The sequence below is a fragment of the Protopterus annectens genome, chromosome 9.part0 (assembly GCF_019279795.1).
Source record: "Protopterus annectens isolate FY-2018-M chromosome 9.part0, PAN1.0, whole genome shotgun sequence".
Classification (NCBI taxonomy): Eukaryota; Metazoa; Chordata; order Ceratodontiformes; family Protopteridae; genus Protopterus; species Protopterus annectens.
In genome coordinates, this window is record NC_056743.1 from 85,244,487 (window position 1) to 85,271,597 (window position 27,111).

General features: G+C 42.8%; 1 protein-coding gene across 1 annotated transcript in view; it reads right to left on the reverse strand.

Annotated features, from left to right (window-relative positions):
• Window positions 1–10,353: 10,353 nt before the first annotated feature.
• The window catches only part of LOC122811050, a 746,005-nt gene continuing 729,247 nt past the window's right edge, over window positions 10,354–27,111 (reverse strand). The window contains exon 8 of the mRNA XM_044082592.1: window positions 10,354–10,992. Coding sequence (XP_043938527.1) covers window positions 10,843–10,992 — 150 coding nt within the window. The 3' untranslated portion in view covers window positions 10,354–10,842. The remainder of the gene's footprint in view (window positions 10,993–27,111) is intronic.

Genomic DNA, 27,111 nt, shown 5'->3' on the forward strand with positions numbered 1-27,111 from the left:
GGAACTGTGGTGAGGATAAAGGACAGTGTTCTGAATTGATAATGACTGGTCCCTAGCTAAAAGCAGAGATACCTTCTTGAGCATTTGTCCGTCTTTAAGTGGTAATACGCATCTTGAAGGTCTGTAAAGCACATCCAATCATTTTCCCCTAGAAAGGGGAGAATAGACTGATCTGTGACCATCCAGAATTTTGTGTGCTGAGCAAACTTGTTCAGAAGGCTGAGGTTCAATATTGACCTCCAACCCCCTGTCTTCTTTGGCACTAAAAAGAACCTGGAGTAAAATCCAGATCCTATCTGGTCTGGTGGAACTCTTGGATAACTTTTTTTTCTAGCAGCTTTTGAACCTCTATGGCTACTTGATGCCTCTGATTGGGTGGAACACTGGGGATTTTTCTCAGTGATCTTGGGAAAAGGGTAAAAGGGATATGATTGCCTCTGGTAATGAGTCTCTGTACCCAAGTATCAGAGGTTAGTTTTCACCAGGCTGTCAAGTGCAGTGATAGTCTTCCCCCGACTGCTTTCAGAGGTAAGCAATTGGGCCTCCTTTCAGGAGTGCTGGTAGGGTTTCCAGGGAAGAGTCTCTGGAGCCCTGGTTTCATGGGCCACCTCTGCCTCATGGTTGGTGAGTTTAAATACAGAAATTTTTAAAGACTTAGCTGAGAGAAATGGCTGACGGGTCTTGCAAACGAGATCTGAGGTAATGAAGAGAGGGACATTATGGGTAAAGTCTTAGCTCAAGAGTGTTTGGGCTGGCTCCAGCTTTATAACGGTCGATCAGGTTCTTAGGATCGGAACTGAGTCCCATTCATCAAGAATGAATGAAGATTGACAACATCAGATTCATCTTTATGAACAAACACCATACAGACTAGGGGATAGAACTTCATTCCTGTCAAGAGATCACTTTCCACAGTTAGTCTGAGAAGCATCCCATGCAGTATCTCCTAGAGGGTTATCCCATGTTTGACTTGGATACTGGAACAACTGAAGAGGATTTGGCTGACCCTGATCCATGCTGGCTGAAAAGACTACACCACAGTAACCTGGAAAAGTACGTGAGTGGGTCCACTCTGAGCTGAGGCATTGTCTAAACCTGCAGTGGCAGCAAAGCCTCTTTCTTATGTTGTTTCTTCTTGTTAAGTACAGCAGGAGAAGAACCAGCAGAGTAAGTATCCAAGTTGCAGCTAAGTAAGCATGAAGTTAGTCAGAAGGCAAGTTGTCACCCAAGTGATCACAAGCACAGCATACACATATTTAAACTTCCCAGTGCAGTCCCTTTTCTGTAAAAGTAAAAGTAAAATACAGAAAACTTTGGCACACTGACAGAAAAAATAACTGTCACAAAGTGTACACAGTCAAAAAAAACTCAAGACATTTTCTGCCCATGTGGAGACTTATCTGCCAGAAAAGGAGATTGAAGGCTGATTGCTGCTCTTGTGATGTCTCAGATTTGCGTCCTCTTTAAGAAGCAAGAAAGTAGTGAAGGTGTTTTTACTCCGACTGGTGATTAACTGCTGACTGGCCAGCACCATGGAAGAAAGAATGAAAGTGTGGGAGACAGCACTGTGATTATGATGAACGTCTCATGCTGAACAAGCTGGCTGGCCTTCCATTTTAGTCCAAGAATACAGTAAAGGAATACAATATTATTTGATTTAAAACAAGTTTAAATATTGTTGTAGTTCAATGGAAATAATATATTTCTGTTATTGCAGGAATGTGGCTTGGGGATTTAATAATATATGGCTTGTATTTGTAGTGGAAAAGAGATTAGTAATGTAATAGGAATGTAGCTTGAGACTGTTATTTAAAATTGCTCATATTTCTGGAGTAAGAGGAAAAAAGGAATCAAGATAAGGGGAATATGAACAGATCTGAAGTTGTTGTTTTCATCTGATCTTCAACCTGTGGGAATATGGCTCTAGTATGGATCCGATTCCGCCATGTTTTCCAGCATTGGATCCAAGCTCCAAGCTTCTCCACTACCCATAATGCCCCTGTCTCCCTCCTCCCCTCAGATCTCGTTTGCCACTTGTCTAGCTAGCATCATGATCCGTTGCTCCCGGTTCCTGGTAAGTGAATTATTAAGAATTGTTCTTCTTTTCTTAACATTTATGTGGCTCTTTTAGACCCTTTTTATTTCTAAATTTATCCCTACCCTTGTGCTCATGCGTTGGTCCTCTAAACCCTCCAAAAAAAAAAAAGGGCCCCTCTGTTTTTTCTTTCTTTCCTTCCTTCTCTTTAGTTGTGTGTGTGTGTGTGTGTGTGTGTGTGTGTGTGTGTGTGTGTGTGTGTGTGTGTGTATGCATGTGCACACATTTCTGTGCTATTTCTGACACCACAGCAGAGACCCCCAAGCCAGGGTTTCGGAAATGCACAGGGTGTGGCCATAAGCTTCCCCCTTCTGATGGCCATACTCTGTGCATGATTTGTGTAGGGGTCCCACACCTGGACACCTCCTGTTCGATCTGTGAGGGATTCAACCCCCGCACATTGATCAACATGAGGAACAAGCTTATCCTGAAGGGCCTCCTTCCTCCACCTTCCTTGGAGGCCCCTGCTTCCACTTCTGCTTCTGCTCCTTCCTCCCCCCAGCCTCTGGGACTCAACCTCCTGTCAAGAAGGCTGGGGATGGGGAGAAACGCAAACATAAAGACCAGGATAGGTGATGATGGAACCAGCATCTATTCAAAAATAAAAAAAAGCAAATTTAGTCTTCATATGCAAAGGTGTCCTAATCTTACTTTGGGCTAGATACAGTGAAGGAAGCAAATGATGCTCATCCCCTGGAGATCAAATCCAATTTGCAATGAGTAATAAAGATATTGGAGGGAAGCCCAAGTTGCTGCTGCATATATATCATCCACTGAAGCTCTACATTGGAAAACTGCTGAAGTGGCTATAGATCTTGTAGAATGTGCCTTAACAGGTCTAGGCAAATCAATTTTCTTCTTGTTAAAGATGAAAGATATATAGTCCTTGAGTCTTCTGGCTAAGGTCACCTTGTTGACTGGTTTACCAGACCTTGCACTTGAAAAGGAGAGAAACAGTTGGTCAGATTTTCTTGTGTTTTTCGTTCTGTGTAGATAAAAATGTAATTGTCTATGAACATCTACCAAATGCAAACAGTATTCACCTATGTTCATAAAATTGGGAAAGAATACTAGTAGATTAATAACTTGATTAATATTAGTCTCTGATACTACCTTAGGTGGAAAGGTGGGATTTGTCTTTATTGAAACTCTGTCTTTGTGAAAAATCAGATAAGGTGGTCTACATGATAAGGCTTGTATTTCTGAAATTCTTGTGACAGAAGTTATTGCCACCAAAAATAAAGTTTTCCATGACAAATACTTCAGGTCACAGTCTGCAGATAGTTCAAACGGGGATTTTTCAATGGTTTGTAACACTAGATTTAGATCCCAAGGTGAAGTAGGATCCTTAAAAGGAGGTTTCAACAACAGTGTCCCTTTTAAAAAGGACTTTCAAAGTTTGTGAGAAGCCAAGGAACGTTCTTCCAAACCATTATGGAAATTTAAACTTGCTGTTAGTTGAATTTTAATGGTAGATGGGGAAGCTCCTGCATTGAAAAGAGAAGCTAAGAAATCTAAAATTTTATCAATAGATGTGGAAAAGGGGTCAATATCCCTTTCACAAGCCCAAAAGGAAAATATTTTCCATTTACTAGTATATAGTTTATGGGTAGAAGGCTTATGAGAAGCTAGAAGAATCTGATGTACCAGGGAAGAAATTAATGGAACAGGAGGAACCATGTTGTCTGCTTGAAGTTCAGAATGTTTGGATGAACTAATCCCACTGGAGCTGGGTCCAGAGTCCAAGGTCGTTGACTCAGATAAGGCCAAAGAAAGGGGAACCATATCTGTCAAGGATGATGAGGTGCAATGAGGATTATTTTACTCTTCAGTCTGTCTGTAAGAATTTTGGGATTAGTGGTATCAGGGGAAAGGCATATAGGAGTTTAAGGGGCCAAGTATGGAGAAGAGCATCTCTTGGTGACTTCCCCAGAGGAGGGATCAGGGCAAAGTAGTTGCACTTGTTGTTCAGAGGGGAGGCAAAAAGGTCACAGCAATGCTGGCCCCACTAATGGAAAATCTTTTCTGTCACCTTTGGATTGAGAGACCAGTTGTGAGGCAGGAGAACACAACTGCTCAGTTTGTCTGCTGTCACACTGGAACTCCCTGGAATATGCATTGCTGTCAGAAAGCGGTTGGAAGAGATCGCCCACTGCCACACTCTGAGTGCTTCTCGACAAAGGGGGTAAGATTTAGTTCCTCCCTGTTTGTTGAGTTTCCAAATTACTGACATATTGCCCATTTGAATCGCAATTGTTCCCACAGGAAGAGCAGTTTGAAAGACTTGCAATGCTATAAGCACCACTCTTAGCTCCAGAACACTGATAGGCAAGTTGGCCTCTAAGGGGGACCAAGTGTCTTGGACTGTCTTTCCCAGAAAATGACTGCCCCCCCATCTAAGAGGCATCCATGGTCACTTTGGCCTTGGGTTCCAGTAGAACGAAGGGGCAGCCCAGGAGAATTTCTTTGGATTATATCCACCAAGCTAGATCTTTTCTGCAATGACCGGTGATCAAAATCTGGTCCGACATGGGTTGGTATAGCAGTGACCATTGACATGTAAGCAGCCACTGTAGAATTCTCATGTGATATCTTGCTAGGGGAACTAGAGTTATTGCCACTGCCACCATGAAACCTAGAGCCTGTAAAATTAGACAAGTGGGTACTTTCTTGCTGTGGATTTTTTGAACCTGCAATTTGATTTTCTGAAATCTCATGGGAGGAATGGATGCTACAGATTTTGTCATATAAATTCTGAACTCTGAGTTGGAGTCAGTTGAGATATTTCATAATTTATTGTTATTCCTAAGTATGCACAGGTCTATAGAATATAATCCCTTGCTTCAATCAATCAATGCTTGGTCAGGGCAATAATGAGCCAGTTGCCCAAGTATGGAAACCCCCAAAATCCTTGCAGTCTCAAGTGAGCTGCTACTACTGCCATACATTTGGTGAACACCTTGGGAACTGTGGGGAGACCAAATGGCAGTGCCCTGAATTGGTAATGACTGGCTTCTAGCCAGAAGTGGAGGAACTTTCTGGAGCTCTTGTCCATTTTTATGTGATAATACACATCCTGAAGATCTATCGAGCACATCCAGTTGTCCTTTTTCAAAAACTGAAGAATGGACTGTACCATGTCTATCCAGATTTTTGTTTGCCAAACTGATCTGTTTAATACACTGAGATCCAAAATTGGTCTCCAGTCCCCTATCTTTTTTGGTACTAAAAAGAATCTTGATTAAGTTCCAGATTCTATCTGGTCTGGTGGGACTTCTTGGATGACTTTTCTCTCTAGCAGTTTTTGAATTTCTAGAACTGCTGGTTCCCTCTAACTGGGTGGAACATCTGGGACTGGGTGGAACATCTAGGACTTTTTTGCATATGGGGGATGAGAAGAAAAAGGTATAGTATAACCTCTGTAAATAATCCTCTGCACCCAAGAATCTGTTATTTTTTAGCCAGGTGCTTTGGTGCAGGAATAAGCATCCACCAGCTGCCTCCAGAGGAAGGTAATTGGGCATACTTTCAGGAACACTGTAAGGGCTTACCCGGGAAGGAGTCCCTGAAGCCCTGGTTCAGTGGGCCACTTCTGCCATGTGGATGGCATTTTCCATTGTAGTTTACCCCACTCTACCCCAGGGGAACTGGCTCCATGTTTGTCCTGGAAAGCCCCTTGGGACTTTTTGAACCACATCTTTCCACTGCTAATCTGATTCCTGGAAAAGGATCTTTGGGGAGTGGAAAAACTTATGCTCATGGCAGAAAGGATCTTCTCATACCTGGATAAGGTATGTCTAACATTTGGGCCAAATAGAGATGATCCATCAAAAGGTGCACTGACAAATAAAGACTTAAATGGCACACAAAGTCACATACACACATCCAGGCATGTCTCCTTATGGCTACGCATGAACCTGCCACTCTGGTGGTTCCTTTGGCTGCAGACACAGTAAGCCTCATGGACGAGTTGGACACGGACTCCAAGCCAGTTGGGAAGCACTTTTCTTGGACTCCCTCAGTAACAGCTCCTGCCAGGGTATCAGACAGCTCCTTGATCAGATCCCTCTGAAGTCTGGTAAAATGTGCCAGGAAATTCAAAGACCTTAAGGTGAAGGTTGATCAAGCATAAAACCACTTCCCAAATCTATCCATTGCCCGAGACACTATGTTGGAAGGATAGAAGAGGAACTCTCCTCAGCTAGTTCCTTTTTGATGGCGGCCACTATGACCATGGCATCTACCACTAATACTTTGTCCCAGAATTATTTATCCTCAGTGGTGGATACAATTTTGCTCAGTCTCTTGGGGATGGGTTCAGTTGTGTCTAGTGCCTTCCACTCTTTCTGAGAGATCAACTGATTGAGCTTGTCAGTGGGCAGAATCATCCAAGAGGTAGACAGGTGAGTACCAAAAGCCTACAGGTAAACTGATTCCTCTGAGGAAGGATTTTGGGACTTGCAATCACTCCTCTGTTTCAATATTTCGAGGATGTCTCTAAAGGAGACATCATCAGGGGGTGACCTCAGGGACCCTTCCCCTTCATCAAAATCAGTGTCTTCCATGATCGATTCCTGTGGGGGATCTATGTGCTTTATTTTGCCCTTTTTCTTCTGAGGAACCTCCTCAGGGGATAGTCTGTGAGGTATCAGAAGATGACAGAATCTGTATCTGAGGTTCCTGAGGATTCAGCACTCACTGCCCAAGTGGAGACACAGGTCGAATAACTGAGTGTGAGGAAGGTATTTTCCCCAAGGTGGAAGGGGCCTGAGTGACTACAGTAGCCAAGGCTGTCTCCATTGCCTTGAAGACTCAGCCCCCGAAGAGGGAAGGGAGCTTGGAATAGAGAGAAAGACTGCCTCTGAATCATGGTCACTCCCTGCTCTGATGAGACAGTCCCAGAGATAGAAGCTGGATCTGAGCTGAACTGTGCTGAGTCTCCAAGGTGCAGGAATGTCTCCAAAAAAATTGGAGTTGACCCCTGCTCCTCAGAGCCAACGGGGCAGATATGGCTCCGAGAAGTCTCTGGATCCAAAAGAACCAAAGAACTCAAAGCAATAACTGGTTCCAAAGGAACAGAAATCTCTGGAACTGATACAGTTGGTGCTGGATGACTCAGACCTGGAAACTCTAATACCTCGGAGGAGTAGTTAGCGGGGGGGGTGAAGGAATGCTCGGCTCATAAACCTATAGGGGTCAGAGCCAAAGGGAGTCCTGTATATCTTATCGCCCACAGAATTTTATCCACCAGTCTCTCCATGTCAACTTTTGTAAGACTTTTGAGGGAAAAGACAGACATTAAAGAGGGTGATTTAGGCCTTTGCAGAAAAATTTCAGGTAATTCACCCATAAAAGGATCGATTGATGGGGAGTAAGTTGTCCTAGGCAAAACGTCTTGCTCTACTGTTTTAATACTGTGTGCCAATGTAGTCTGCATTGAGGAAGAACCAGGAAGCAATATTTCTTAAGCCGAAGATTGAAGTTGTTGGCGTATCAAAGATTTTTGTGTCAAAAACCTTAGAATCAGCAGAAATGGTCAGTGCCGATGATTTTTCTGATACCGAAGCCTTAGACCTGGTATCCATTGGATTCAAAGATCTTTAAAGAGCCAAGGATCTTGTTTTTTATGTGTCGGTGCTGAAAGAGATGACAGTACTCACAAACTTCTCTTTTTAGTCTTCTCCAAGGAGCCAAGGAGGATGAGGAGGAAGGCGAAGAAACATCAGTTTTACTTTTGTCGCGAGCAGATATGGTCTTTCCAAAGGCGGAAGGAATCATACCTTTTAAGATTAACTTATTTTTCCTTTCGACAAGAGCCCTATGACTAAATCCATGCCAAATGTTGCAACCTTCTTGTAGATGAACTGGGCCCAATCAATACATGCACAAAAGGTGTGAATCCGTGAGTGGAATCTTATGGCTGCACTTCTGGCATTTCTTGAAGCTAGATGGACCCTTGGATTTTTCAGCCATAATAAAAAAAGTTTTTAATTTATAAACTGCAAAGAAGCACACACCACACTTACACTCAAAATAGGAGAGGACAGAACATACACTCAATAAAAGGATTCTAACTAGTACAGTTTTTTGTTTGTTTTTGCAAAGAAAGGAAGAATAGGAAGGAAAAGTGCTATCAACAATGATAGTATAAGGCACACCAAAGTGTATGAGAAAGGGACTATCAATAAAGTTAGTGCAGGGTACGCTGAAGTGTATGGAAAGGGACGATCAATAATGTTAGTGCAGGGAACACCAAAGTGTATGGAAAGGGACTATCAATAAAGTTAGTGCAGGGTACACTAAAGTGTATGGAAAGGGACGATCAATAATGTTAGTGCAGGGTACACTGAAGTGTATGGAAAGGGGCGATCAATAATGTTAGTGCAGGTACACTGAAGTGTATGGAAAGGGACTATCAATAAAGTTAGTGCAGGGTACACTGAAGTGTATGGAAAGGGATGATCAATAATGTTAGTGCAGGGAACACCAAAGTGTATGGAAAGGGACGATCAATAATGTTAGTGTAGGGTACACTGAAGTGTATGGAAAGGGACTATCAATAAAGTTAGTGCAGGATACACTGAAGTGTATGGAAAGAGAGAGCCACAAAGACTACAAAGGGTAGAGACCAAAGTGTATTTAGAGGTAAATACAGGAATTACAAGGCAGTATTAATACAGTGAAAAAATGTGAAGAAACATATTAGCAAAATATTAGAAAATATTTACTTGGCTCAAGAGCTATGGCCAACACATCTGTCTAGAAAAGCAGCAAATAAGATCTGAGATAAATGGGAGAGTAGGATTGAGGGTATAGAGGTGAAGCTCAAGAGCTTTTGGCCTGCGTGAGCTGTAGTAAGGGCCGAGATTGTTCTGATATTGAAGTCAAACCCATATGTTAAGGATAAAATGAAAATTGACAACATCAGATCATTTTTTTTTTTGGAAAAGCCTGGAATTGACATCTGGAGTGGAAAACATTTTTTTTTCTGGGTAGCTAAAGAATTATTGTCACTTGCCATTATGAGAAAGCAGCCAATCCTTTTACTTCTACATTTATTAAAGTCCTCTGTTGAATAAATGAGAAAGCTGCAAGACCAATGACATCCTCTTCATTAAGTCGGGAGTGTGGAGTGTGTTGAATGTCAACAGCTGTAGGAAGCAAGACCTTGTCCAAAATCTCATGCTTGGGACAGTGGTTCAGTGGCACCTGATCTTGTGTTGAAACTCATGGCTGTTCTAAGGATTTCAAGGATTTTATCTTTTTTAAGTTAAAAGTACGCTCATTGTGCTTTTTTTTTTTGTTTTTTTTGCTTAAAGGTTTTCCTTCCATTTCTGCACAGAGGTAAAAGGAGCACTAGAGATACACAGAGAAGAAGTAAGAGAGATTAGATGTTTATAATCTTAAGAAAGATTAATCATTTTTGACTCTTCTAGATAATTTATTTAATATATTTATTTATCTATGCATCTTGAAAGCAGAGCAGTTACAATCTTCAAACAACAAAATAAACATGGAAGATGAACATTACTAAGAGGTGTCTGATGTCTGTAAAAGCAACTTGTAGGTAATCTTATTAGGGAGACATCATTAGTGAAAACAACCAAAATCAGAAAAAAACACATATTCCAAACTGAAAGGCATCTTTCATACAAAACACTGCCAATAACTAATAAGCCTGAAAAAGACCAATGAATTAGTAAATCAGAGCTGAGTTATCATCAATGTTTGGTGGCATATAAACTGTGTAAGGGAGAGCAATGTAGGCTTTCCCTAGTGCTCATGTCTCAAAAATAAGAGGTAGGATTTGAATGAGCCAAATAATGCTTAACTGACAATGATTAGACAGATTATAAGCGATGTATAATGTTTGCAACTACAGTTGTTTCAATGGTATCTGTGATGTATAATGTTTGCAACTAAAGTGTCAATCTTGTTTGTTTTTCATTTACATAAATGTAAGACTCCCTTTGTCATACGTGATACTTTAATAAAGACATTTATTGAAGAAATATACTCACCCATGCATACAAAAGGATGTCCCACTGCAGAAAATGACCAGTCCTGGGGTTGACTCCCTGTAGTTAAATCCTGATTATGTTGTAATTTCTACACCAAGTATGCATATTTACTCTTTTCAGATCTAAATGCATTCTCCCTCTCTTTCTCTGCCTGGCGTGCTCTCTCTCTCTATGTCATGCTCTAAGAAATACTACTGACCCTTATGTAAGTGTAAATACAGGAGCAAGAGGCTGCAATGTCTGTATACAAACATATTTTAATATTTTTTACCATTCTTTTTCAGTCTTTGTATTACTCCGTAGCTACTGGCACGGTCATTTACATACCAAGCATAAAAACTACATACATACTAGCTCTGACAAGTTCCTCTATACTGTCTACTAGGTTTGTGTACTATGCTTCATACACAGTTCTGAAAATGCACAGATAATGTAATTCAGATGATCAGTGCTAACATAAAGACAAATGCATGATATTAAGATGCTGTTTTACAAAACTTGAGAACAGCTGACATTTCATAGCATTTCACAAGTCTCAGAAAGAGACAAAAGCTCCATATTATTATACAGTGTAGAATTGCTGATTTCATTTCTTCTGTTTTCATGGCAAAAATAAAGCAAATATGAAGTAAAAGTAAGGCAAGCAGACGGTGCAGAGTAGTTCATGCATTAGATGAAGTTGTGCACAGGTTGCATTTTCTTAGACAATGAAAGGTACAGAGACCTTTAATCTGATTTTTTTTCTTTCTGACATCTTTTCTTATGTGGCCGATGTGATTCTTCCTTAATCTCTGAAGATGCAGAAGATTGCCTTCCTGTCTCTGAGTCCCAACTTCCAGTTTTAGAATCTTCAGAATCAAAACTTTCAAGAACTTGCTAAGAAAAGAAAGAAAGAAGTAACTAATAAGATTTTGGGGGACATTTTTGTATAAAATTATACTGTATTTCATAAGGAGGTGTTATTTTTTCAGAATTATATTAAGTTCACCTGTCTGGCCATTTAATAAAATGTATTAAAGTACATCTGCTATATAATTTGCTTACATCCCCACTAACTACTTTTAAGCATGCACATTTGTTGTATGCAGTGATCTTGTCATGGAAACTCCTTTCAGTAGGTCACAACTGTGACATTAGGTTGGAAATAATAGGATACTGCATTTCCCTGCCTTGGTAGCCATGACTATGGCTGAAACTGGTCATAGACAATCAGTTCATTCACTTGCTAATAAATTAATAAATGCATAAAAAACATATAAACTCATTGCTTGTCAGGGTTTACCCATAATGTTATGCATCATGTTTTAATTTATAACAGAGCAATTTTAACACTCTTTTGAGTTATTTGGCATTTGTTAATAACACTAGCTAGTCTTCTTAAGCACAGAAAGTATTAACAACTTGCTGCCTTTGCCTGTTACTTGGATAATGGCAGGCCAAAGACAGAAACGGGATGAAAAGGGAACAGGATGAATGACATATCAAACTGAGGTACAAGGCAGCAGTGAGTTGGACAAGGGAGAACTGAGAGGTGCGTTATGCTCTGTTTGTGGAATGTAGCTTTGCAGCAATGGTGGTAGCTGGAAAAACAGTGGAACAATGGCTTAAATATGAGTCAGAATACAAAAGGAGTAAGTCTACATTTGCTCTGGACCAAACGCACTTCTAAAGTGGAAAAGGGACACACCATTCTCAGATGATTAAGCAAAGAGGGAGCATTATAACCTTAAACACAATTTCTAGTTTTAAAAATTCAAATCAAGCTGGGCCAAGGCACAAGTTCAAACATGTACCTGTTGTTTATTTATTTAGCTTATTAATTTATGTACGTATTTACGTTTGGTATATGGAAAGGCAGACATATCTTTAACATCCTTAAATGGTACAATGGTAATAGTAATACTGATACAGCAGTACAGGCCCCACTCTGAAATTAAATTAATCACTGTTTCACATTACTAAGAGTTGCCACCAAGAATTTAAAGCCTTGGAGAATCCTTCTCTACTTTAATCCATAGATTGCTGGGCCTAAGAACATGCTGGTTACTAAATCAGCATTTTCTGCTTGGATGCTTGAATGACTTGCCGGGCCTGGATACCCCTCTGCACACAGCTCCATTGGCATGTTGCTCACTTTCAAGACAAAATGCACAACTAAACTGAACACAGACAGGCAGCAAGTTCCAGAAATCTCCTTTAAGTTTTCCATTTTTACCTACAAAATCTTAACATATTATGCTTCATTTCATAGCATGTTCTCTGATTACTATGTTCTGACAATGTTGTATCTTTTGGCTTTTCCCAGTTAGGGGTTGCCACAGCGGAACTCCAGTCCGCTAATGATTGGCAGTAGATTTTTACGTACCGAGTTGCCAGCTCTGACGCACAACCTTCAAGAAAGGTACGCCCATTCACGCATGTCTACACACAGAAGACCCTTTAGCTGAGAATCAAACAGGACAATGCCTTACTGTGAGGCGACAATGTACTTTTTTGAAAAAATGAAATTCTTGGTATGTCAGGAATGAGAGAGAGAGAGAGAGAGATGAATGCAGCCACGTACTACTCTTCCATGTTCAAACTTAATACTTCTGTCTTCCATGTTTCCAATTGTCAGTGAATTTATGAAGAGTTTATAAAACATATCCAGTGTAAAACGTCTAACAATATTTGGGTGTTAGTGAAAAAGTACATAGATGGGTTCAAAGAGGAAAGGTTACCATCCAGCATCTTCAGACTTGAAGGTTCATATATTTTTTTTTAACCAAGCTTACTGTCGAGGAGATCATAAAGAAACTCAGTTACATCACTTAACACCAGGGTTGCCAGATTTCCAGCCCCCCAGGTAGGGACAAAAAAAAGAAGGTCTCTCACGGCAAGTGAAGACCAAAAAAAAAAAAAACACAGTTCCGCATTAAAGAACAGTAGCTCTGCACTAAACACGGAGCTTCTCGTGTTTAATGCATTGCAGTTCCACATTCAACACAAGTAGCTCCGTGTTTAGCGATTTTTGATTGTCCCGTATACTGGCATATGGGCCAATCAAAAATCGCTAAACACGGAGCTTCTTGTGTTTAATGCGGAACACAAGAAGCTCCGTGTTTAGCTATTTTTGATTGGCCCGTATGCCAGGTATACGGGACAATCCAAAAAAAAAAAAAAAACAAAGAAAGCCGAGACTGGCCGGGATTTAAACCGGCAGGGCGGGACTCAGGATCAGGCTGCTGATCTCAGGACAGTCCCGCCCAAATAGGGACGTCTGGCAACCCTGCTTAACACTGATGAGAAATTAATAACATCCCCCATTAAGCAGATTTTCTTCACATACCCTAGTGAAAATTTGCAGTCACCCATCCAGTCATTTAGACTGGTTTTAAATGTTGATAGAGAATGTGCAGTTGTGTAAGTAGACTTGCCATAATACTATATGTTTTAATCACATTTGCAGTAGTCTAAGCTTTATGGTTTACAGATTCATAGGTATATACAAGGCTAATGACCACAAAGGGCCTTTTTAAGCCTAGACATGCATCCTTAATATATCCAACAAGCTTGGTACCCTAGGGGTTATTTTGAGGGGTATGTGTGAGCTAGGCAGGCATCGTCACACAATTACAGTCTAAATCTCAAAATGCACTCCCTCAAGGCACTCCTTAAAATGGAGAACATCGATATCTGTGCAGTGACTGAGACCAGGTTCAAGGCTCCAGAGAGCTCCCCTGCATTACCAGGCTATAACTCATACCATACTTTTCGGCCACCTAACCTGGACCGGAACACCAAAGGTGGAGGTATGTCCATATTCATTAAGGATATCCACACCTCCAGGCTAGTTGCTCAACATAATGCATCCAAGATTATCCAAGTGCAACTAACTCTGGGCAAAACTGCAATCCATATTGTAGCTTGCTGCAGATCCCCCACCATGACCCAGGATTCCCACTCCTCTTTTCTTGATATACTGGAAAATATTAGGGCTCAACCAAACACCCTTGGGCGATGGGAAAGCTACTCATGTACCAACTCCTTTGTGCAACGCTTTCTGGAATTCATAATTTCTAATGCCCTGGATCAAATTATCCGCAACTCCACCAGAGGCAACAATATCCTAGACCTAGTCATTACCAACATGAGTGACCGGTGTTCCACACCTGAAGTCAACTCCTCGTTGGTCAGATCCGACCATAAGCTAATCACCCTAGATATCCGCATCCTGCCCCTACCCCAATTAAGGAAATCATGGTAAAAAATTTCTCCAAAGCTGACTTCATGCTTCTTAAGACAGAAGTGGCGACCTTCATGACACCCATGCAGATGGACAATACAGTTACGAGTGCTGAATTCTACACAGATGCACTCTATAAGCACTTACACGAGTGCATGGATCGTGCTATTCCAAACAGAACCAAGACGCTATCCTCCAAAAAAAGGAAGCCAATCTGGTGGTCCCCTGCCATAAACAAACTCTACAACAGAAGGAAGAAACTGTTGCAAAAGAGAGTAAAATTCCATGAGTGGAGGAGTTCCCTGGTCAGCCTCAGTAAGAATCTGAGATCCCTTATAAGATCTTCCAAAGCTAGCTACGAAAACAAAATCGTCACTTATTCTAGGGACAACCACAAAGCATTTTATAGCTATGTCAAGAATCTCAATGGCAACACCCAGATCTGCTCTGAGTTACAGCACAACGGCATGAAAATTACAGAAAAAACTGATATTGCCAATGTCCTGGCAGACAGGGTCAGTGCTAACATTACCCCCCTCTCACCCACTAAAGGGCCCATATCTATACAGGAAGAATGCAGAGTCCCTGTAATCACAACTACACAGGTAAAAGTTGCATTCTCTAAAGCCAAAAATACAGCATCCATGGGACTGGGCAACATCCCAGACTGCGTTTTACATGAACTTCAGAACGAACTGGCTCCCCACCTAAGCACCATGTTCAGTCATAGTCTCACATCAGGCTCTGTGCCCACTGAATGGCGTACAGCAACAGTTATCCCTCTCCACAAAGGGGGAGCCACCGCTGATCCCGGGAACTATCGTCCTATTAGCCTGACGAGCCTGGTCTGTAAGGCTATGGAACGTATCATCATGGAACTCATAAACAAAGACATTGGTAACCTCCAAACTCTGGACCCCACCCAGTTTGGGTTTGTGAAAGGCAGATCATGTCTCCTGAACCTGATCAACTTCTTTGAGGCAGTCACCAAAGCTGTAGACGAGGGTAAGGTGGTTCACACAGCCTATCTTGACCTTGCCAAGGCTTTCAACTCCATCTCCCATTCTGGAATTATAGCTAAACTCACTAAACTAGGTATACATCCCTACGTCACAAGATGGGTTGCCAATTGGCTCACTGACAGAACCCACACTGTAAAAGTTGCAGACTCCAAATCTGACTTCAAACCAGTGACAAGTGGAGTACCACAGTGTTCAGTCCTGGGACCTCTCCTGTTTGGTGTCTACTTCTCTGAGGTACAGGCTAACACAGAGGCCTTTGATTAAAGAAGTTCGCAGGTGATTGCAAACTAGGAGCCATAGCTGAGCCCCAAATGATGTGGACATCCTACAGAAGGGCCTCACCGAGACAGATGCCTGGTATCAGAGCCATGGCCTCAAGCTCAATGCCAAAAAGTTTATTGTCATCCCCTTTGGTAAAAACTCTGTACCCATGAACTACCACATAGGCGGCAGTCTACATAATGCCAAATGTGTGATAAGAGACCTGGGGACCCAGGTGGACAGTAGTCTCTCCTTTGATAATCACATCGCCACAGTAGTCAGGAAATCATTCTGCGTGGCACACCTCATCACAAAAGAGTTCTCACCTAGAAATTAAGAGGTCATTGTTCCCTTCTACTCGACACTCATTAGACCCATTTTAGAGTGCAACACCCCTTTTGGAACGTACCTCACAAGACATCTGCAGTAGCTGGAAAGGCCACAGAAGTATCTCACAAAGAGGATTACTGGCCTCGAACAGATGCCCTGCACTGACCATCTCAAAAAACTCCAGCTTTACTCCGTAGTATATCGCCTACTCTGAGGTGATCTCTGCCTAACATATAAAGCCATGTCAAACCCAGAGCTGTTGGACATGCTACACCTAAAGAAATCCTAATCCCTCCCAGCTACACGCTCTAGGGACCTAAACTTTGTCACCACAATAAACAGGACATGCTGGAGAGATACATTCCTGTCCCAGAGACTTCCCATACTCTAGAACAAGCTACCCATCTATGTAAAGCAAAGTTCCTCATTAGCACTTTTCAAGAAAAATCTTGATAAGTGGATGGGAAATAGGAAATACACCCCAGGGATCACTTCTGTGGCTCTGCTCAACAGGGGCACAGGAAAATAACTTTCTTGGGTGGCGTAAGCCAAGGAACCTTGTTGGCTAGGCTTACTTAGGCCCTTAGGCTGATAGCCTAGTACTTACCTATGAATCTACCTATGAAACCTCTCTAAGGCCAAAAACACAGCATCTATGGGACCTGCTAACATCACAGGCTGTGTCCTACATGGGCTCCAACAAGAAATGGCAACACCATTGGGTACTTTTTTCAGTCATAGTCTAAGCACCTGCTTAGTTCAAGCTGAATGGAAAATGGAAACCGTTATTCCCTTCCACAAAGGTGGTGCTTCCTCTCACCCTGGGAACTATAGACCTATTAGCCTGACTAGCCTTATCTGCAAGGCCATGGATCAAATCATCATGGACCTTATCAGTAAAGATATAGATAATCTCCAAACACTTGACCTTACTCAGTCTGGATTTGTAAAACAGTCACCAAGGCCCTGGATGAGAGGAAAGTTGTGCATACAGCCTACCTAGACTTAGCCAAGACTTTTGAAGGTCTATATTAGAACATCAAAGTTTCAGAACTTTGAATGTTCTAATATCGACCCCTATTCAGCGAACGCTGAAAACATCGAACATACAGAACAGCAAATTTTTTCCTAGGGAAAAAATTTGCTATTCCAAAACACATACACACAACACAAGCACACCAAACAAACAGTAATCCACACACATACACCTAAAATCTTACATCTAACCCTACACTAAACTGTACATACACCACTATCTACCCACTTACCTTAACCTAAACCCTAAGGTCTGTCACTATCGCACACACACCTCACCCATACCCTAACCCTAACTCACCTTCCCCGCCCTAACCCTCATGTCCACACATTCGCACATTTACCTGACCCGAGCCCTAGCCCTAACTCACCTAACCCGCCCTAACCCTCATGTCCACACAATCACACACTTACCTGAACCCAACCTGTAACTTTCCACCACAGTGCTGAAAATAGTGAAGCGACAGGAATGGACAACCAAATTCTTTCCCTAGGAAAGAATTCAGTTTTCCGTCACTTCGCTATTTTCAGCTTTCGCTGACTAGGGGTCGATATTAGAACATTCAAAGTTCTGAAACTTCGGTGTTCTAAGACAGACCCGGCTTTTGACACTTTCCCCCACTCAAGTATCATTGACAAACTCACCCAACTAGGTATCAACTCTTATATTGTTAAATGGGTCACTAACTTGCTCACTGATAAAACACATATAGTCAAAATAGGGGAATCCACCTCCAACAGTAGACCTGTAACCAGTGGTGTTCCACAGGGATCAGTCCTGGGATCTCTACTGTTTGAAATCTATTTCTCCAATTTACAAGCAAAAATTAAAGGTCTGTGGCTGACAAAGTTTTCTAATGATTGCAAACTGGGAGCGGTCACAGAATCTCCAAATGATGTCAACATCCTACAAGAAGGTCTTACACAAACAAATGATTGGTGCCAAAATCATGGCCTTAATCTCAATGCAAAAAAAAAGTATCTCCCTTTCGGTAAGAATGATATTCCTGCTAACTACCACCTCAATAGCAACACCCTAGGTATGCACTCATTGGTGAGAGACCTTGGCACACAGGTTGACAGCAACCTAACCATTGATCACCATGTCTCCACAGTGGTAAGAAGGGCATTCTATATTGCTCATCTCATAAGTAAGGGCATTGCCTCCAGAAAAAATGTAGTCATAACCTCCCTGTACTCTTCCATCATCAGATCAATAATTGAGTACAGAGCCCTTTTTGGTATGTACCTTTCCAAACAGCTGCAGCAATTGAATAGACCACAAAGGTTCCGTCAAGGAAAATTCAAGGTCTTCAGCATCTGTCGTATGTGGAGCATCTGAAATCACTGTCACTTTATTCTATTTCATACAGACTACTCAGAGATGGTCTCTGCCTTGCATATAAGGCAATCTCTAACCCTGCTGTATTGGAAATATTGCACATCTGCAAGTCAAATGGTACACAGGTTACTCACTGGTATGTGATATTAATAGAACCCTCTGGAGGGAAAGATTTGTCTCCCAGTGGTTATCACACCTTTGGAACAGCCTCCCCTGTCAAACAGAGCACCTCACTGGCCCTCTTCAAATGTATTCTGGACTACTGGATGGGTAACAGTAAATTCACCATGAAGGTTAAACCTGTTTCCCTCTTGGACATGGGAATTAGGTGCTGATTGTGAAATAAGGATAGAATTCGGCTAGGCTCATAATGGCCCTTGTGCCATTAGCCTAGTAACTTCCTATGTTCCTATGATCCATTCTTGCATCAAACTTCTCAGAGGATGTCTTGCCTTCCTTCTACCTCTTCATCCATCATGTCCTCCTATAGTCTGTCCAAAGCTAATGTGGATAGGATAATGAGGAACTTTCTGAGGGTTCATATTCAGATGGGGGTTTTATCATCTCTATCTATCATCAGATCTGTGAACCTTCAACCAGTTTCCTATTCCCATTGTTTCTCCTTGATTGCAGTGATTGCAGAGCCATCACATCTGAGAGCACCGAAAGATGAGATGTTGGATCCGAAGATAGCTTCATGTTCGACTCCAGACATATCCCTGACTTGTTCGACACATATCCCCTTGAGCAGGATGAGCGAGATGAAGCATTGACGTCGGCTCCAGGAAGATGTGTTCAACTTCGAGAATCTGGGAGCTGTCGCTTCCTCTTGGAGCCTCGGCATGTGAAAGCTTGGGTCCAACTCCTCCCTCAGAGCAGAGATCAGGGCAGGGTTGGGGCTCGACAGCACTGGGAGTTTCAACTCCACTGAGGTTGGCCTCATAGTCTCCTGGTCCCACTACTTTCGTGGTGGTGGAGAGGGTAATTTCTCATCCGAGAACACTCTCCACTCTTACTACTTTGGAACCTATCTTCATTCCCCCTTCAGATTCAGTTTCTGAGCATCATCCACCTATTCCTCAAGGACAGCCAACACATCTGAGCTTCCAGACAGTTCCAGCCCAGGAGCTTCCTGTCTCTTCTGATACCTCTCCAGACCATCCCCACTGAGAAGGTTCCCTGGAAAAAGTTGTGTAAAAGGAGACACTTAGATTACCATCAAGAATCTCTTACTGAAGACACATGAATGCAAAGAAGACAAAAGTAGCATTGATCATTGAAATCACCACACCTAGTGACTACAGTGTCTTGCGTACAGAGGGACATAAAGTCATAAAATACCTCGATCTGCAGGCAAAAATGAGAGCCATGTGGAAGAAAGATACCCAGACAGTTCCAATAGTAGTAGAAGCAACTGGTCTTATAAAAAAGAATTTACAATCGTATTTAGATATTTTACCAGTTCATGTAACACCATACGAATTGTAGAAGGAGTCATTACTGGGCACATTGCGAGTGCTGCAAAGAGCACTTTTGGCTAACATCAAAGAGTGAAACAATACTAATTTCATGAACTTTAATTGTACTTTGACTTAGGAATGGGGTTCATTCCCATCATGGTATTAGAAACCCAAAAGACTTGGAGAAATTAAACAAGACACAAAAAAACAACAGAAAATAAGACAAAAGTGGCATTGATCACTGAAATCGTCACACCTAGTGACTACAGTGTCTTGTGTACAGACAGACACAAAGTCATAAAATACATCGATCTGCAGGCAGAAACGAGAGCCATGTGGAAGAAAGATACCCAGACAGTTCCAATAATAGTAGGAGCAACTGGTCTTATAAAAAAAACATTTACAATCATATTTAGATATGCTGCCAATTCATGCAACACGGTACGAATTGCAGAAGGAGTCATTACTGGGCACATTGCGGGTGCTGTGAAGAGTACTTTTGGCTAACATCAAAGAGTGAAACAATACTAATTTCATGAACTTTAATTGTACTTTGACTTAGGAATGAAGTCCATTCCCGTCAAGATATTAGAAACCCAAAAGACTTGGAGAAATTAAAAAAGACACAAATTTTGATGAAGGGGAGGGTTCCCCTATGTCACCACCTGAAGACATCTCCTTCAGAGACATTCTAGAGATCCTTCACCAGAAAGGTGGTTGATCCTCCAAATCCTCTTCCCAGGAGGAGTCAGTGTTCCTTGAAGCTTTTGGTTCCAGCCCATCTACATCCTGGCTTACCCCCCACCACCACCACCACCACCAACAGCAGATGGCTCACTAGACCTTGTCTCCCACTAGGCTTGGAAGGAGCAAGATACCACAGAATCTATTCCCCATTGAATGTACAAGATCCTAGCTCTACCCAAGGACAGACCCTTTTCAAGTAAGGGAATTCCACTAGATGCCATGGTTGTTGAGGCAGCCACCGAAAAGGAGCTAGTTGAGCAGAGCACCTCTCTCCATCCTCCTAACAGAGAGTCTAGGGCTTTGGACAGGTACGTATAGTGTGTCTATGTGTCAGCGACCTTTACTTTATGGTCGCTTAATTATTTGGCACACTTTACTAGATTACAGAGGGACTTTAAGTAATTATCTAATTCTACCCCTGGTCCATGTCAGTGGAAGAACAATATTTTTTTTCTTTGCAACTGGCCACACTACAGTCCATCTCCAGTGCATCCATGAGGATTATCTCTCATGCAGCTGAAGGTTCCTCATGGGCTGTGCTTTTAGGCATAGCCATCAGGAGACATGCTTGGATGTATTTGTGTGATTTCACAGAACCCTTCAAATTTTCTTTCAGCAATCCTCCCTTTGATGGATCTTCCTTGGTTGGGCCTACTATTAAAGACACACTGTCCTGGAGTGAACAGGATGGAAAGATTTTATCTGCAGAGGGAATCTGTTTTTCTACCACGCAAAGATCCTTCTCCAGGAATCAAAGCAATGGGAAAAAGATGCAGTTCAAAAATCCCAAGGTCCCTTTTCATGATCCATGAGGGGAAATTTCTCCCAGAGGCAGAGGAGGAAATAGTAAGAGACAACACCACCGTCAAGGCAAGTGGTCCGCAAAACTAAGGGGTCTGTGATTCTTTTTCAGATATGCCCTTTCAGCGCTCCTGTGGGATTGCCTGACTGCTGTTCTCTGGAGGCAGGCAGGGGGTGCTTGTCTTTGCACCTAGATGCCTAGACAGTCATCACAAATGATTCTTGGGTGGAATGGATCATATCCAGAGGTTATTTCAGTCCCTTTTCACAAACACCACCAGCTCAACAACAACGTCTCCCTGATGTACCATCCAGTCAGAGGGAGTTAACAGCCCTAGAAATTCAAAAGCTGCTAGATAAAAGAGTTATCCAAGAGGTGCCATGAGACCAAACAGGATCTGGAATTTATTGAAGGTTATTTTCATTGCCAAAGAAAACCGCGGACCACAAACCAATTCTAGATCTCAGTCAACTGAATCAGTTTGTAAAAAACTCCAAGTTCTGGATGGTCATGGTACATTCCATTCTCCCTCTTCTGAGGAAGGATTATTGGATGTGCTCCATAGACCTCCAGGATGTGTACTATCACATCAAAATGAATAGATATTCATTGAGGTACTTTTGCTTTTGGCTGTGTGCCAGTCATTACCAGTTTAGAGCCTTGCCCTTTGGTCTCACCAAGGCACCCAGGGTGTTCACCAAGTGTATGGCAGAGATACCTGCTCATCTCAGACTGCGTGGATTCAGAGTGTTCTCTTATTTGGACAACTGGAGCCTTACCAATCCAACCAGGCACCTGCTAGAAGAAACCAGGGATTACTTACTCCAACTGTGTTAGTACCTGTGGATCACAGTCAATCTCCCCAAGTCTCATTTTCAGCCAGTTCAAGTCTTGGACTTCATAGGAGCTCATCTAGACACTATCAATCAGTTGGCCTTTCTATCACAAAACAGGTTTTATACTTTGAGAATTTATGTCAGTCAGATCTTATCACATCCTTCTCCTCCTGTAAAACTGGTACTCCAGGCCTTAGGTTCGATAGCTGCAGCAATTACCCTCCTATCCACCACTCGCTTTTACATGTTAATTCTCCTGTGGAGTATGGCAGTACAATGGTCAGTTCTTTGACATCCACTGAATCATCCTATAAAGCTTTTCCAGGTTTGCAGGGGTGCCCTACTTTGGTGGATCCAGTCCAACGATGTTTGTCGGGGACAGCATTTTATCCTTCCTTCCCAAAGACCACATTGACCACTGATGCCTCCCATTTGGGGTGGGGGGCATTTCTTGGGATGGACTCTTCAGGGCACATGGTCTGCAGAAGAAACCAATCTGCATATAAATGTAGAAGGACCAAAAACATCACCACGAACTGCAATGTTCTTTAATACAAACACACACGTAAAATGTTGAAACAGTAGACAAACGATAAAACAAAATAAGCAAGATAAAATCCCCTTTCTTTTCCTGGATAAGCGCTTTTGGAGATTTTCTTCATCAGATCATAATCAATGGACTTGAGGACCTTGTTAATAAAATCGTTGTTAGCCAATCAGAGGAGTAACAATGGGACAACACCCATCAAAAGAACAAGTCATTCTTAAGCCAATCAAGGCATGCATATCACACACACTTCATTATTTAACCAATAGTGGGTCTTCTATTTTTCAGTATTGGTTGCAAAGGCTTATCCGCTTATCTTCATAAGAGCAGTATACATCCTAGACATGTCTCAAGAAACATCATGAGAAATGAAGTTACTCGAATATCTAGACTTTGCACCAAGGAGTCAGACTATGAGCAAGAAGTTCTATTCTTACAAAGTAACCTGAGCAACAGAGGTTACGCGGGGCAAGATGCATTTATGTGTGCAGAAGTATCCAATTCTCTCAGGAAGAATGAAGGAGCCCCATTAATGCACAACACAAGCCACACCCCATATACCAAGATCTCCAAAAATACTAGCAAGAGCACTATGAGCTCCACCCTGACGTATACTAATGATCATCATGAAGTACGTGATATTATCAAAAAGTTTTGGCCTGTCTTGACTCAAGACACTAAAATTCGGGAGATTGTAGGTGAGACTCCTAGATTTACAGTTAAGAAGAAAAATAACTTGAAACGTTTGCTGTGCTTGAAAGATGGCATAAAGAATACTCCTATCAGGCAAAAATAAGAAGTTATGTACCTACCATAACGTTCCATGTTAGTTGTCTTCTCTCGCCTTCTTTCTTGCTTGATGGGTTCGGAGCCGATCCTCGGCTCCGACTCGGCACTTGCTTTAGCTTGAGAACTCCTTTTACCAGCTCGAGGCAGCCCCATATCCCATGATGCAAGGCAGGAAGTACCCAGATCTCGTTTGTTGACAAAGGGCAATAACACCAAGCATAAAATACTTCCCAAAGGAAGAAGAAACTTACAGATGGAAAAAGGACCAGGTCTGAATGGTCTTTAGCATAATAGTTTCTTATACAAGGTCTGTCCAGGCCAGGGGGAAGGAGGGAGGGTCGCAAGAAAGAAGGCGAGAGAAGACAACTAACATGGAACGTTATGGTAGGTACATAACTTCTTAATGTTAAGTTGTCAATCTCGCCTTCATTCTTGATTGATGGGACCGCGTCCCTAGCACCTCTATCCTGGGTGGCTCAATGGAACAAACTCTTGAGGACTGTAGAGCCAAAACTGGCTCTGTCCCTGGAGGCCAAGTCCAATTTGTAATGGGAAACAAAAGTGTGAGGAGTGGCCCAAGTGGCCGCTGCACAAATAGTGTCTAAAGGCAGTCTAGCTTGAAAGGCTGTAGAAGTAGCTAAACTCCTAGTTGAATGTGCTTTAGGTTTTGAGCACAGCTGTTTTCCCCTGATCGTATAAATTTCAGTGATGACCGAAGAAAGCCATCTGGACAAAGTCACTTTAGAAACAGGAAGGCCTTTTTATTATCCGCATAGGAAACAAAAGTTGATCAGATTTTCTAAATTTTTTTGTTCTGTCCAAATAATATCTAAGCTGACGGTGGACGTCAAGATAATGTAGCTTTTGTTCAGCTCTATCTGAATAGTTAGGAAAAAATACAGGGAGATCAATGGATTGATTCAGATTGTTTTTTGAAGCGACCTTAGGCAAAAAGGATGGATTAGTTCTCAAAGATACTCTGTCTTTGTGAAAAATCAAATAGGGGGGTCGAACTGAAAGAGCATGAAGTTCAGACACCCTCCTGGCCGATGTAATAGCCACTAGGAATAACGTTTTCCAAGAAAGATATTTTAGGGAACAAGAAACAGCTGGCTCGAAGGGGGGAAGAATCAAGGATGTCAGCACTAAATTTAGATCCCACTGAGGAGGAGGATTCCTGATTGGAGGCTTTAGTAGGAAAATTCCTTTCAAAAAGGCCCTGCAGAGCCTATGGGACATAATATTATGATCTGCTATCCCGACATGAAAATTAGAAATAGCAGCCAACTGAACTCTGACTGTGGAAGAAGAGGAGCCTGCATGAAAAATCTCTGCTAAGAAGTCCAGAACTGCCTGAACAGGGGCAGTAAAAGGATCAATATTTTGGGCCTTAGCCCAATAAGAGAAACGTAACCATATGCTTGTGTAAATCGTCCTGGTAGAGGATTTTAGTGAAGTTACTATGATATCTCTAACTGGGTTAGAGATCAAAGGAAGCCTGGCTAAGGAAGGAAGTGGAGCAACCATGCTGTGAGGTTGAGAGAAGGGATTGACCGGTGCAGCTGACCGGATTGGTGAATCAGTAGATCTGGCACTGGGTCCAGATGCCACGGCTGCACCAAAAGGTGATGATGGAGGAACAGGAACCAAACTTGTCGAGGCCAGTAAGGGGCAATGAGAATCAATTTGGCTCTCAAAGCGGTAGCTTTCTGGATCACCTGAGGGATCAGAGGAAATGGAGGGAAGGCATAAAGAAGTCCCTGGGGCCAATCCTGGGTCAGAGCGTCTCTGGGGGGATGGCCTGATAGAGGGAAGAGGCTGAAGAAGTCTGGACATTTGCTGTTTTGGGGAGTAGCAAAAGATCGCAACATGGACGACCCCATTCCAGAAAAATCTCTTCCGCTATGGATTGCTTGAGAGACCACTCGTGAGGCATGAGAATAGCTCTGCTCAATCTGTCCGCTATAATGTTGGTTTTCCCAGGGATATGCGTTGCTACCAGAAACCGATGAGAGGAGATCGCCCATTGCCAAAGTCTGAGCGCTTCTCGACACAAGGGGTAGGACTTGGTTCCGCCCTGTTTGTTGATATACCAAACTACAGACATGTTGTCTGTGTGGACTGCAATTGTCCCTACGGGAAGAAAGTCGTTGAGGGCTTGCAACGTTAAAAGCACTGCTCTCATCTCCAGGACATTTATGTGCAGATGGTACTCGAGCGGTTGCCACGCCCCATGAACCATCCTGCCCTGATAATGACCCCCACCCGATCAGGGAGGCATCCGTGGTGACAGTGGCTATCGGGGACGGAGGTACAAAGCACCTGCCTTGGTGAACCTGAGACGATGTGATCCACCAAGCAAGATGTTCTTTGCATGTTTGTGTCACCAGAATCTGGTGACGCATTGGGAGCTGCTGGTATGACCACTGCGTGAACAGCATCCACTGAAGGAGGCGCATGTAGAATCGAGCCAGGGGAAGAAGAGTAATGGCCGCAGCCATGAGACCTAATACCTTTAGAACCATTCTGGCCTGTACTTTCTTGCTGGCCAGAATGATCCTGACATGAGTCTGAATGTCTGAAACTCTTTGTTCTGTAAGGGTAGCTGACATCCGAACAGTGTTTAAGTTTGCGCCTATGAAGGTAATAGACTGGCAGGGCGATAAGGATGACTTTTCGAGGTTGACTGAGATGCCCAAATGAGAACAACGGTCTATTGTGTAATCCCTGGCTTGTATAAGCTGATGCCTGGTGGTGGCTGACAGGAGCCAGTCGTCGAGATACGGAAACACCTGGAATCCTTGACGTCTCAGGTGAGCCGTGACCACTGCCATGCATTTGGTGAACACTCTGGGGGCTGTAGTGAGACCAAAGGGCAGGGCTCTGAACTGGAAATGACTGGACCCCAGCCGAAAGCGGAGAAACCTCCTGGAGCGTCTGTGAATTTTGATGTGATAGTACGCATCCTGAAGATCTATTGAGCACATCCAGTTGTCCTTCTGTAAGAAGGGCAGAATTGACTGAAGAGTGACCATTCGAATCTTGTCTTCCTGACAGACTTGTTGAGTCTGCTGAGATCCAATATTGGTCTCCAGTCTCCCGTCTTTTGGGGACCAAAAGAACCTTGAGTAGATTCCGGCTCTGAATGGTCTATTGTAACTGGCTGAATGGCTCTTTTTGCAGTAGTTTTGCGATTTCTAACTCTGCAATGTCCCTTAGACCGGTGGTACATCTGGAAGGGAACTTGAGGGGAAGGGACTTTCCTCGAAAGGAATTATGTAACCCTTGGATATGATCGACTGTACCCATCTGCCTTGAGTGAGGGAATGCCAGGCTTCTGGGTACAGTGATAATCTTCCCCGACTGCCTCCAAGGAGGGACAGCCGGGCAACACCTCAGGGATGCTGAAAGGGCTTATCAGAGAGAGGCTCCCTGTTTCCCTGGTTCTTCGGACCCCTTCTGCCTCTAGAGCGGCGTCTGTTGTTGTTACCCCTCTGCCTCTAGGGGTAAACTGACCACGTGAATCCGGGCGTGACTCCTTGGGATTTACGGAACCACATCTTCCCACCCTTCTGTCCTTTGGGATAAGGCCTAGAAGG